The sequence below is a fragment of the Molothrus aeneus genome, chromosome 3, assembly GCF_037042795.1.
Source record: "Molothrus aeneus isolate 106 chromosome 3, BPBGC_Maene_1.0, whole genome shotgun sequence".
NCBI lineage: Eukaryota > Metazoa > Chordata > Aves > Passeriformes > Icteridae > Molothrus > Molothrus aeneus.
Window position 1 is genome coordinate 81197697 of NC_089648.1, and position 12790 is coordinate 81210486.

At 35.9% G+C, this 12790-nt stretch overlaps 1 protein-coding gene across 1 annotated transcript in view; it reads left to right on the forward strand.

Moving 5' to 3' along the window:
• Positions 1-12790, forward strand: part of EIPR1 (EARP complex and GARP complex interacting protein 1) — a 75009-nt gene that overhangs the window by 31244 nt on the left and 30975 nt on the right. The window contains exon 4 of the mRNA XM_066547251.1: positions 5344-5500. Within this exon, the coding sequence (XP_066403348.1) occupies positions 5344-5500 (157 nt within the window). The remainder of the gene's footprint in view (positions 1-5343; positions 5501-12790) is intronic.

Sequence of the window (12790 nt, forward strand, 5' to 3'; positions counted from 1 at the left end):
CTCTTCATGTAGCGGGTTTTCTCACTTGCTCAACTTGTAAAGTAGGCACCAAGGATGGCCTCATGTTCTATAGCCATGATTATCTCTTCGGCTTTGGCTGAACTCAACAAAGTTTGAACTCAGCGAAGTTTATTTTTTACATTTGATTACTGTACCCCTATTGCTACCAGTTTAATGTGTAGTTGCTTCCTAATTCAGTGCTGTCAAAGTATGGGATTAGTTGTTTATTCCTTAAATTCTGTTTTGCTTGTTTGTAAGCCTGGATCATTTCAACAGAACTAGGTAGATGAAACTATGTGCAGTCACTCTAGCAGATATTATCCTCTGTCCAGGAGATAATATTGGTGGACTTGGGGAAATGGCGTATAACAGAGGGTTGTTGCAGCTGGAACAAGTACATTTAGCTCCATCCTTAGCTGTACCTAGCAAAAGATATACTGAAGATGTGTGATAAATTTGATAAGGGATGTGAAGGAACAAATATTTCCCCCTCTAGAATGAGAATGAATAAATATGACAAAGATTCAATAGTTCATTGTCTCATTTCTGGATCATTTAATGTGAACAATGCGTGAGGAATACAGTGGGACATCCTTCTTCAAACCTTTGACTTACTCTCTATGAAAGTTCAGTAGTGCTTAGTAAACCTTGTAACATTTTTCTTAATATACTCAGTGATAAAACTTCAACACAACCTTATCTGTTCTCTTCTGCATTGGTGCTGTGGCATAAATAAAAATTCTTGTTTCAATGTGAAGCAGGGATGCAAAAAATGGTTTTCAACTAAAGGAAGGCATAGATGCATGACATAGAGACACCGTGTTTTTACCTTGTTTTTCTTTCTTTTACAGAATAACTGGTATTGCCATTTAGATATTAGTTTCATACTTGTCTTTTAGCATTTTAAAGAGATAATGTGAGAGCGGGTAGATAAAAACATTGTCATTTTGTATGTATATGTGCAGTAATGTGATGTGAAGAAAGTAAAGGATGGGAAAACCTGGAGTTTCTTTTTGCCTTTAGGCATTCTAGATAAGCAATGGCACTACAGAGGTGGTAGTGAAATTACCTAGTAACACTGGATTTTTAAATTTTCATATGATCACTTGGGAAATAAGGCTATATGGGTAATGCCACAATTACTGTATACTGTTAGTGAGCTTTTCATGTGGCCATGGGAAGCTTGTTGTGGGGACTTAGATTTCAATATAGTGAGAATTCCTGTTTGTGTTCGTGGATTTTGTGTTTGGAGGTTTGTAGCTAGTGTTTATTCTATTAAGGGGAATTGTGACCCAGAAAAAACTCCACTTCATCTATCAGAAGAGTGACACTTTCACTCAGCACTTAGATTTGCCCTCTCTTTTACAAACGAGAAAATGGTATATTTTAAAATGTTCCTTATATAAAAGTAAATTAAGCCTTCCTTAAGGCTAGCCATATCTAAAATTGTCTGGATGGCTCTGGAAATTCCATTTTGGTTTCACACATCTGGGAATTAACAAAGTGTCAGAACTTTCCAAGGAGAAGTTAGTAGTGCTCTGAATAAAGTCTTTGTTCCACAGATTTCAGCCATGTATCTAATTCCAGAATTTCTCCAAATTTTAAAATGAGAATATTTGCAATGCACATACAGTTGTTCAAAATAGATGGACATTCAGCAGCTGGAAAGTGGTGTATCACTTCCCTCATCATCATCAAACCCATCTGAAAACAGAGGATAATGTCTGTGCTGAGTGTCGAAGTTTTGTGCTTGTTGGCTTTTAGTGTTATCCCTTTCTGATGTGCAATTTAATTTATCCTTCACCGCTAGTCCCAGTAAAGCAAAACAGGCATGGAAGTGCACGAAATTCTGCACCAACTTGTACTTCAGTTTTCAAACCACCAAAGTGTTAAAGGAGACTGGATCACCTCAAGTTTCTGAGGGATTTTTCTCTCAATATATATATATATGTACACACATACATATACACTCATGCTTTGGCCTCCTTCAGTCTTCAAAATGACGCTTGTTTAGTTGTTTTAGGGTTTCCAGTCTGGAAATCTGATTGTGCAAGGAGCTAATACTCCAGTTTGAAGAAGCTAAAATACCATTTCAAGGCTGTCTTTAAGATTGTGGTGCTGTGGTTAGAGGAAAGATGTCTTGAGAATGTTTTTCCCCACCTTCCTTCATCTAAAACCTTTACTCCACAAAGCAGCAATACTTGTAATTTCAGTCTTTCTATGGAATATAAATTTGATGTTGCCCTTCAGTCTTTGATTTTCAGTCTTCCCTCAACTGATTTGGCCTATGTGGAAGTAATTTATTGTTTGTTAAGGATGAGAATTCATATTATATGGTGCCTGTGTAATTACTCATTTCTCTTGCTTATGACAAAGAGAGCTCAGTACTACAGAGTTTATTACAGGGATTTGTTTTCTTTTCTTTTCTGGTATTCAGAAGAAAGCTAAATTTGTCCATTGTATATTTGCAAGTTTGGTGCTTTATGGGTGTGTGTATATGACATGTTCTCACTGCTTCTTGAACAGATGCAGGGTATTGAAATGTTAATGCATTTGCTCCATGTTTTACCAACCACAGTTTGAAATAATTTTGGGACCACCTAGCCATCCACTAGCAAGAAAAGTTGAAACCATAAGAATGTGGTCTGTTGTAACTTTTCAGAAAAGATATGGTGTAGGAGGTGATCATGCAAGTTTTACGGGCAGCTTCACAATTATCAGAGAATTTTAAGAAAAGTGGAATAACAGCAGATTTTTGTAAATGAAATGAGAAATCCAAATTGAAACTGAACCAGGATAATGAAACATCAATGTTGGATATTGCTGTACATGTCACACATGAGAAAAGGAAGGGGCCCATGGAAAGGGCCCTTTTGGTTTCTGTATTCAGACACCTGCTGTGTAAGATGGCCTTCATAATCTCATTATTCACATCTCATATATTCACATATGTTCTAGTAGAAGTAATTTTAAATTTATCAAAAGTGAACAATACTTAAAATCAGTCTCTATCCTTTTAAAAATCTGGCTGTATAAAAATTTCTATTTGTTAGCTAGCTTGTAAAATGCAGCAACAAAAAAACACCCCCAAAAACATTAAAAAACCCACCAAACCTCCAAACCAAGCAAACCCAAACTACACCCCTCCATCCCCAAACTACTTCAGAAGTGATAGTTGGTTCATCATTTTTAATTATGTCCTAGATTGTACCATAAATTTTAAGAATTGGGCTCACCACTGATTACTAGTTGAAACCTTGTAGGTTAAATTTCAACTAAAAAGAAAAAGATAATATCTATTAGGTAATTCTCGGGGAAGGTAGAACCTATCAGTGTATTGAAAAGTGTTTTTTGTGCAGACTATTTTTTTTCTTTAATCTGTTTCCTAAATATTAAGTTTCTTCGTGACATTTTAAAGTTGTCTTAAGACTTGCAGTGCTGTGCTGGAGAGGAAAGATGGCTTGAGGAGCATGTAGTTTGTTTTCCATGACTTGCTTTTGTGATTCTCTGCCATGATCTTGATAATAGTGGAAAGGCTAATGCTTTATATGCATGGTACAGACCTTTTTGTAGTTATAATCTACCAGAAACTGTTCATTACTGGTCTGTCACATTGAAGTGAAACGTTTGATAAGTCTCCCCTTCTTTAGCTATATTGCACTTTAAGTCATTTATTACTTGCGTGGTGTACAAAGCACACTGTGTGTTGGTTTGCCCTTTGCTAAGGAAAGGTAGCCATCCACTGCTGCTTTCTTCTCTTCCTCAGTGGCATGTGGATCTAGAGTAAACAATTTGCCTGCAATGATTCAGAAATAGCTGTTTAGTTAGCATGCTCTACAATTAGAAAAAGTTCAATTAAGTGTTAATAAATAAGGGATTTTCTATCATCTTTAGATGTATGGTCTCCTTTTACTGTATTCAACTTGTATATCCAAATAACTGTAGAACAGATATGTACATCATACATACAATTCGTGCTCAGCACAATCTATCAAATATCCAGTGATTGTGTGTTCTGAATTCATATAAAGTCTTCCTCCTATCCCTGTTTCCTGTTGCAGAAATGGCCTTTTTTTCCCTCCAGGTTTCACATAATGACCTTTTTTTTTTTTAATTTCATATGACTGCATTTTAAACATTTCTTCATTCTTGTATTCAGGACTTACTATGTATCAGTTACTTTTTGTCCTATTCTGTGTTGTTTGGCTGCCTCTTTTTCCATATAGAATATCCAGATTGGTGACCTTTATAATACATGGTTTTTTCCTCTGTTAGTATCATTTTAGCCTGAGAAGGCCTTTTCAGTGTCCTTGCTTCCTCTTGAAAACACTCTCATTACATGCAGCTGCTGCCACTTTCCTTTCCACTGATGAAGTTGGTCGCGTTTGCTCACGGCTCTGTAATCACGCTCTTGACTAAAATCAGCTAAAATGTACTTGGAGATAGAGGCCTGGAAAATGACCTCAGAAGAGAAGATGTATCATTTCTTGCTGCTTATCCTCTGGACTCCTCATGTAGCTCATCCTGCAGCCAGCAGTTGCTCCCCCTGCTTTTGCTCACCGTGGCTGTGGCTGGTTCCTTTGTTCCCACTGGAGTGGATCGCACTGACCCGTTCATCCTCACTGAACCCTGGACCAGTGGCTGGAGCAGTGTGAACATATGCACTGCTGCTCTGGTCTCCTCCCATTCTGCACTGCTACAAATTGCTATATTGGGTGATGGGCACTGCCATATGTGCACAGATCATATGGTATTTTCTCTTCAATCTACAGTTGCCTTGTTCTTCATACATTGTAATACTTTGCTATATGCATGAAAGTTCAGTTTTTCTTTTGGAAGCCATTTTTATTTGCTGGGGTTAGAGGCATATACTTACTTGGGAAACCTAATTTTGCAATAAACAGTTGCTGGTAGTAAAGGATATGAGATAACACTCTGGATTAAACTGGAGATAGCTGTTAGAAGTGTTTAAATGATGTCTGTATCTTTACTGTTAAGGAATCAAGCAATGTAACTTGCCATATTCATTAACATCAGTATGGGAAATGAAACTTGGAAAACATGCGTCCCAAAGAGTTTTCATAAGCACCTAATTTTGCTTTTGTTCAGGAAGACATATGTCAAATACAGGCTAATTATGAGTTCTGCAGCACCTTGTCTGCTAACTTGAGGTCTGCCTCTGTAGCCATGTTCTGCATTCTTTGAATTCATCATGGTATAAGATTTTTAAATATTTCAAACAGCAGATGTGCATTGCTTATAGATTTGTGTAAATGTTGGTGCAGTGTGTACAAAATGCATCTCCCATACAATGATCTGTTGACATTATTCTCTGTTGCTTAGCTTCAGACACTAAAGTCATGACATGTGCTGCTGTTTGGAGGATGCCGAAGGAATTGGAATCAGGCAGTCATGAATCCCCTGATGATTCATCAAGCAACACTCAAACCCTGGAGCTACTCTGTCACCTTGACAACACAGCCCATGGCAATATGGCCTGGTAGGATTCTGCATATTTTATACTTCTAGAAAAAGCCTAAAGGATAGACTCATGCTGTTAGTTTTGTGCAGATTTATATTGAAGAAACTATGCTATACGCCTTAAAAGTATTCCATCTTTAAAAAAAGGTATAAATTGGATTTTTAGTCCCAGATGTTTCATAGATTAAAACATATATTAAAGTCCTGCAAACACATATGGAGTAACAGCCTGTGTACTGCTTGAATGTGTTTTTCCCCACCTGCCCCCATCTAAAGCCTTTGTTGCACAAAGGTATAATACTTGGAATTTGAATCTTTTGGAATATAAATTTGATGTTGCATGTAAGTTTTTCTTTTTTAGTCTTCACTGGACTGATTTAGTGTGAGTAATTTATTGTTTCATAAGGATACGAATTCATTATGTTACATGATGCCTGTGTAACTACTCTTTATCTGTTGTATAAGTCAAGACAAGGAGAGCTACAATACAGCAAGAGGTTATTACAGAAGTTTGTTCCCCTTTCTGTTATTTAAGAGGAAGTTAAATTTGTCCATTATGTATTTGCAAGTTTGGTGCTTTATAGATGTGGGTATATGACATTGCTTCCTGACCAGATGCAGGACATATAATAAGTTTTAAGCATTCATTTCTAGCCACAGATGTCTAGTTTGAACCTTGCAGATTAAATTTTAACCAAAGAAAAAGGGTAAATTCAAGATGCCATTTATTAGGCAGGTCTTGAAAAGATAGGGCATATCAGTGCGTTCAAAATTTATAGATGATTTTTTTTCTAAGATACAGGTTTTCTGAGTGTTAAATTTCTTCTCAGTAGCATCCTTTAATTCTTTGCTACATATTTTAATATGAGTACTCCTCCTTGTAATTATTTTATTATTTAATTTCACTTTTTATTGTGGACACTTTTTGATAATTAATATTCCCTACTAAATTGGAAAGGTTTTGTAGTTTGTTTTAATCTTTTAGGCTTTGTGCTTTTTGTCTTTTAATTTTCCATAATCAGTTTCTATCTGATGCTGGAATGCCAGAACTTTGTATGGTAGCCGGATCACTAAAGGAGGAATAGGAGGCATATCACTGCTTTTTGTCAGGATGTGAATTATATCAATGTCCAGAATTTGTTTTTTGCTCTAATAACAGCTGATAACATGCTCATGAGCAGTTTTCAGTCATCTGCTGTCTGATTTTGTTCAGTACTTAGTGCTTACAAATATCTACTGCTATTTAATGCCCTTTACCTATGTGCATGTGTATATATATGCATGGAGATTTGAAAATGTTTAGTGTTACAGAGAGATAAAAGGTTTAAAGAGAATACTTGGCATTAGTACTCCTCACATCATCTCAGGAAAGCACAGCTGAGTTAGAGGATCTTGCTTTAGAGCAGACTTTTCTATTCCTGTCTCGCACATATTGGACACAACTCAAAAATGAGTAAATTAGGCCTTCTGTGCTAAATGTGTCACATAAAGGCCACACCCCACTGAGTGGTGTGTTGGCTGCAAATAGCAAGGTAAATATTCTTTGTATTACACTACTTAAGTGTTTAGAAAAACATGAAACCTTTAGACAGTAAGGGTTTGATTGCTGCTGGAACCAAATAGGAATCACAAAAGCCATTTTTGTCAATGCAAAGTATTGTATTGACAATTTTTCAAACCACAATGTAAGACCAGTGTTCTGGTGTACACAACCACTATAAGATCAGTGGTGGTCTTACACCATATACTTGCAGTAAGAAGGATCTGTCATTTGCCTTGTCATTAGAGCACACATACCCTTATGTTTTGCCTGGAAAACCACAGGCTGAATGCTGGATCCGAGCTTAGTGTGACCATGCCACAGTATGCTGGAGCAGTGTGAATACAGCCATGAATGATTTGATACAGGCTTCATTTTTTAAGTTAATTTTGACTATTATTAGTCAGAATGCATGCTAAAAAAGATTAAATAAAAAACTGGGCTTCTATAATATCTTTCTATGCTGGGCCTGGAGGAGTGGGCAGAGTTGCCAGTACAGTTTAGAGATGAAGCATGTAATGTTGGTGTCAACCTTTGTGACAGTGGCTCCAGATAGCAGCTTGTAGCACAATATTTTTTGTGTGTCTTGGTATCCATTGCACAGATGCTTCATGAGATTTATGGATCTGGTTGCAGGTCATAAGTGAGTTTTGATTGTAAATCAGGAAAAAAAGCAAAACTTCCTTGAACATGCGACTGGTTATGTATTCCAGCATCTACCACCCTCCTCAGGGCTTTATTTGCTTGTAGTTTTTCTCATGTTTACTCTGCTCTGCTTCCTTCCTTATCATGCTTTTTTCAAGGTGAGCCTGGTAGCTGAAATTTACCTCACATATTTTTGTTTCTAGTATCATGCACTAAGAAACACAAGGGGTGGATTTTTTTCTAGGTCTGGTGTGTCAGGAATTGGGTTTGTTCAACTCTCTACTGATGTTAAGAACTCATTCTGCACTTTCTTACCTTTCTCATCTCCTTTATGGAATTCTATGCTCCAATTTCTCTGAAATTTCTTACTAAAAACCAGCGGAGACATACTTAATACCAGTTCTCTTTTGTGTGAAGCAAGACCAAAAGAGGGTTTTCAATCAATTGTGACTAAAATCTTAAACTTTGCTGTTGTGTTACTGAACACTGTGCCCTTCCCACTCAAGATCTATTGAAATAATTTTCTAGTCTTGACAAAACCTTTGGCAAAAATCTAATATCCAAAACGTTACAGTCAAGTGAAAAAGAAATTTGTTTTCTACAGTTCCATTTTATCTGGATTGCATGAGTTACTGTGTTTAAAAATTAAGCATAACCTTTCATTTTTAGTATCTGAGATTGTTTACTGACTCCAAGCTTTGAATTTGGGACTCATCAGCATTTTTATTCAAACTCTTGTATGGCATAAAGAGAGTTCAGAAAATTAAACAGATGCTTAAATTAGGCCAAAAAATAGGCCTGTTAATTGTTCTGTTTGATTCTAGCCTAAGATTTTTTCATCCTCTGCCTGCTGTTCCTCATGTAAGCCAAAATGGAAGGATTTCAAGTGCAAAAATCCTGGATGAATTACTTTCAGTGTGGAAAACCCCAGATACACACAGAAATTCGTGTGTTTAAAAAAAAAAAGTCTCTTCAATAAATTCCTTTTGTAGATAAGTGTATGTATTCATACAGAGTTAAACCCATATAACAGTAAGCATGTTGGTCTCTGCAATGTTGTAAGATTCAACTAAAGGAACTTGCCACTGGATATCTTACAAGAAGCAGTTCTGTCCGCATAGGAGAGGCCAAGGAAATGGGACAGCAGTTAATGAGATTTTGATTATTCCTCTGAGTGCAGCTTGGAGGAATCCCCAGAATTCTTGTCAGGTAAACCCCTGAAGACTTGTATTTTAGTATTTAGAATAGTAGCCTCCTGTTCTACTTCTCTCTCAGTTTTGCTGCAGACTCTTTTGGTAGTAGACTTGACAGGATAGTCCTTGGAGAAAGAAGATACTACAGACCATAAGAGAAAGTATAATCTGTGAGATCTTGAATTCATAACACAGCAGGGAGTTTCTCTTGATTCTGCTGGAGGCAGGCTTGCCTCTCAATGCTTAGCATCTTACTTTTTGCTTTCTAAAGGTGGCAGATATAAAATAGGGCAAATCCTGTTCAGTACTAAGCTCTGTACTTCAAAAGAGAGGGGAACAAGTGAAGTAAGTTGGATTGTGAGCTATGGAGTAAATGTGGAATAAAATGAAAATAAATAAGGGGAAAAGTGTTAGATGAACAGTGAAATACAACTGTAAAGGGAAAATAATGGAGGTTACAGAGGCAATATAAGTGGAGACTCAATTCTGAGAAGCCTGAAAGGTGAGGAATTCATGTTCTATGTAGAAAACAAGAGCTGCTAAAAATTTGTTTGAAAGGGATGAATATGTTAGTAATAATGATAGATTACTTCATTAGGCTGCTCTACTAGCTCAGGTTGTTTGTTTTTTTTTGGTGTATCCCACTCAATCAATCCTAGATATGAACATGCAAATATTACCATATCTAAGAGACTGTAGAGAGGAAGAGAAATTATAAATTCTTTAGAGTCACAGATGTTTCAAGAACTCCAGGATGTTTATCACTAAAATATTAAATTAGAACTTTGAATTCACAAAGGAGAAAGCTATTATAAATGAGCTGTTCCCACAGAGTTTAAATACTTAGATTTTATTTGGCATTTCATTGAAGGTCTCCAAATAGAGTACAGAGAAGTACCATCTCTTCCTTGGCCATCCACAGTACAAATCAACCTCATTAAGGTTGGCTTTTTACAGAGGTACAAAAATTACTCTTATAGTCCTTTCAACTTGAGTAGAAATGTCATACATAACATTTTATTGCTTCATCATGTTCATTCCATTAATGCACACAGTCACCTGATCAAAGTTAGGCTCATTCATAATTGATGCCCTGAAGACAGATGACTGAAATCCAGTAGTGTTTTACTTACTTTTTTGGCCTTTAAATTTATTTTAAAAAACCCAAAAGCCCACAAAATCAAGCCATCCCAAAACATTTTCAAGTAAAAAATCTAAGAAGTGAGAGAATATGAAACTCAAAAGCGAGAACGGTGTTTTTAATAGCTCTAACACTTGCATGAGTTATTTGGGTATCACTTCTCTTTTCCTGTCATGATGTTGGTGATGTTACTTCTTCTCTAGAACCCCTCTGTAGGCTTCAGGATATATGTGTAAAAGTTCTACCTTAGGGTTTCATTCAAAAATAAAGAAAGTCTAAAATAATTTAATAGTCCAAACCTAATTAATATAAACCCAAAAGTAACAATACTTTTAGAAGGATCATATGGTCTTGAATATGTGGTACGGTAGCTGTTAGATATGTTTTATAGCAAAGACGTAATAAATGCAATCATAAGTTTTTTAATCTTATTTTAACACTTCGTATGTCCCACTACCTGAAATATAATTGTGAGGACAGAGCTCCCTCTGACATTTGTATAGAGGTTTCTTTGAGAGTGTCAGGACTGTCAGTTGCATATTCTGGTGTATAAACTGAACTCTATTTTTTTGGGTGAGGAGGAGGGGTTGTAACAGCTGCCCAGTAGATATTAATTGTATCTTCACATGATGAACAGAATTTCAGAAAATTATATATCTGAAATTGGCAGCATTTAATAATAATTATTCCACACTTGGTTCATTCCACATATTCCATCAGCCACTTCTGATATTACAGTAAGTATAGAGACAATTTTTTTGGCCTAACTTGCTACATGACAAGTTTCACTGGGAATCCTTCTTAACAGCTGCTTATCAGTACTGATAATGGCCTCTATATTTTGATCCTTTCTAAATTGGTAAAGTTTAAACTGTATTTGTCTCTGCTCTCTTCATAATTCTGTGTGATCCTGAATTCTTTCCAGGATTTTGCTCTCTTGAATCTTTGATTCTTCTTTATTGTAAATAAAATAATTTATTATATTTAAATACAAATGTTCAGTGTTCGACCATTAGTTGTCTTTCTTGCATTTTCTCTTTCCTTTTCTACTTTTGTCATCCTCTAAAATATGTCTCAATCCAGCAGAGTAATTTAGAACACTCATTTTCTCATTTTCAGTCCCTTGAATGTTTGTGGAAATTTTGAGTGCTTAGTATTGTGCAATTTTAAAACTTTAGGCTCTTCAATGTAATCACTTTTTCTAGGGAATAAATGTGATTCATTAATTGGATACTGAAGTAATAGAACTTTGTATTATATGCCCTGTTTATTATGTAAGCTTTTAATCAGAATTTGACTCTAATCATGTAAAGAAGAAGGAAATTTAGTCAAGCTAAAATCTGACACTGAAGCAAATACTAAAGGGAAAAGTAGTTATTTGTTCATTTTTTTGAACTTACTATATGCATTCAGTTAACTTATAACTTCTAATAAGTTAAATAGATTCCATATGCTTGAATGAAAATTAGTTTTTATGACGTCTTTGCAGCTGGTTTTGTTTAGTTTGGATTCATAAATCGTGATGCAGAAAATAGTGCACAAATTGTGTTACTCTGCAAGTTAAAAAAAAAGGGGGTTGTAGAGTACTATTTTACTTCTCCATCCCAACTTGAACATAGTTTAGTTTCTGTTCTTACCATATTGCCCAGTTTTACTGCTAAATTAGTTGGGATTTTTCCCCACTGAAAGGAAATTTAGCTGTTTTTAAAAGGGGTCTTCTTCCTCTTTGAAATGTCACTTAAGCTATTCATACCACTAAAAAAGTGAGGGTTGAAGTCTGCCTCAGCTGATTTTGCAGGTGAAATAGATACTTCTCTTTATTCTACTACTATTCTATTTATTCTAATAGTTTTATGTTCAATCTTACTGAATTGCTTAAAATGTTAGTGGGAAATGTTAAACAGTGTTGCAGAACTGTGAAAAAATCAGTTATGCAGGAAAAATTTAAATGTTCATGAGGAACTAACTGAACAGGTGCCCCTGTTTTCTTGGTATCAGACTCCAGTTTGCTCTCCAAAGCCCCGTTAAGAATTTATTATTTAGAATATTTATCCCTTAGGGTAGAATTCTTTCCAGCACAATATTCTGGGATGACTATAGATTCAGTAGCAATGTTGCTACTGACACTTGCTTACATAGTAGTTAAAAATTCAGGGTTTTGAAATGTCTTTTGGATGCCTGTTGGATGAAAGAATTGACCCTTGTACATTTGTGATCAAGTGTGTCTATTTGGTAAAATGTCTGTGAGACCTGAAGGGGTGCCCTGCAGCCTCCCACTGTCCATCCATCCCAGTGTTCAGGCTCTAGCAATGGTGATGGAGAGGTAAATTAGGGAGACCACATCATTTACAGTCCCAGCTGCTTCTTGCAGTCTCTTTACCTCAAATTCCCCCAGAATTAAGAGTTGCTGGATTAGAGGCGTTAGAGGGTACATCTGTGCTTGGTCTGTGTAAACCTTTAGCATTCTGTTCTTCTGATCAGAAGGAGTGGTAATTTTCTTCAACTATCAATGCAGATCTAGGCAACCTAGATCATCTTAGGCATGTGTTTTAAATCACTGGAGAAATATACTCAGAGGAATATCCTGCTTTGTTAAATATTATTCCCCTGGCCAACCATGCAGTTTGTTACAAACAGTATAAATTAGTAAGGATGTGCTGTATCCATATTTCCATCTTTGAAAAATCCCTTATGAAAATACTCAAATTATCCTTCTCAAAAGTAGATATGTTTTTTTCTTTAAGGTAAGTCTGCATAGATTGTTTTTGCAAATAAGTTTGTTTCAGCCCT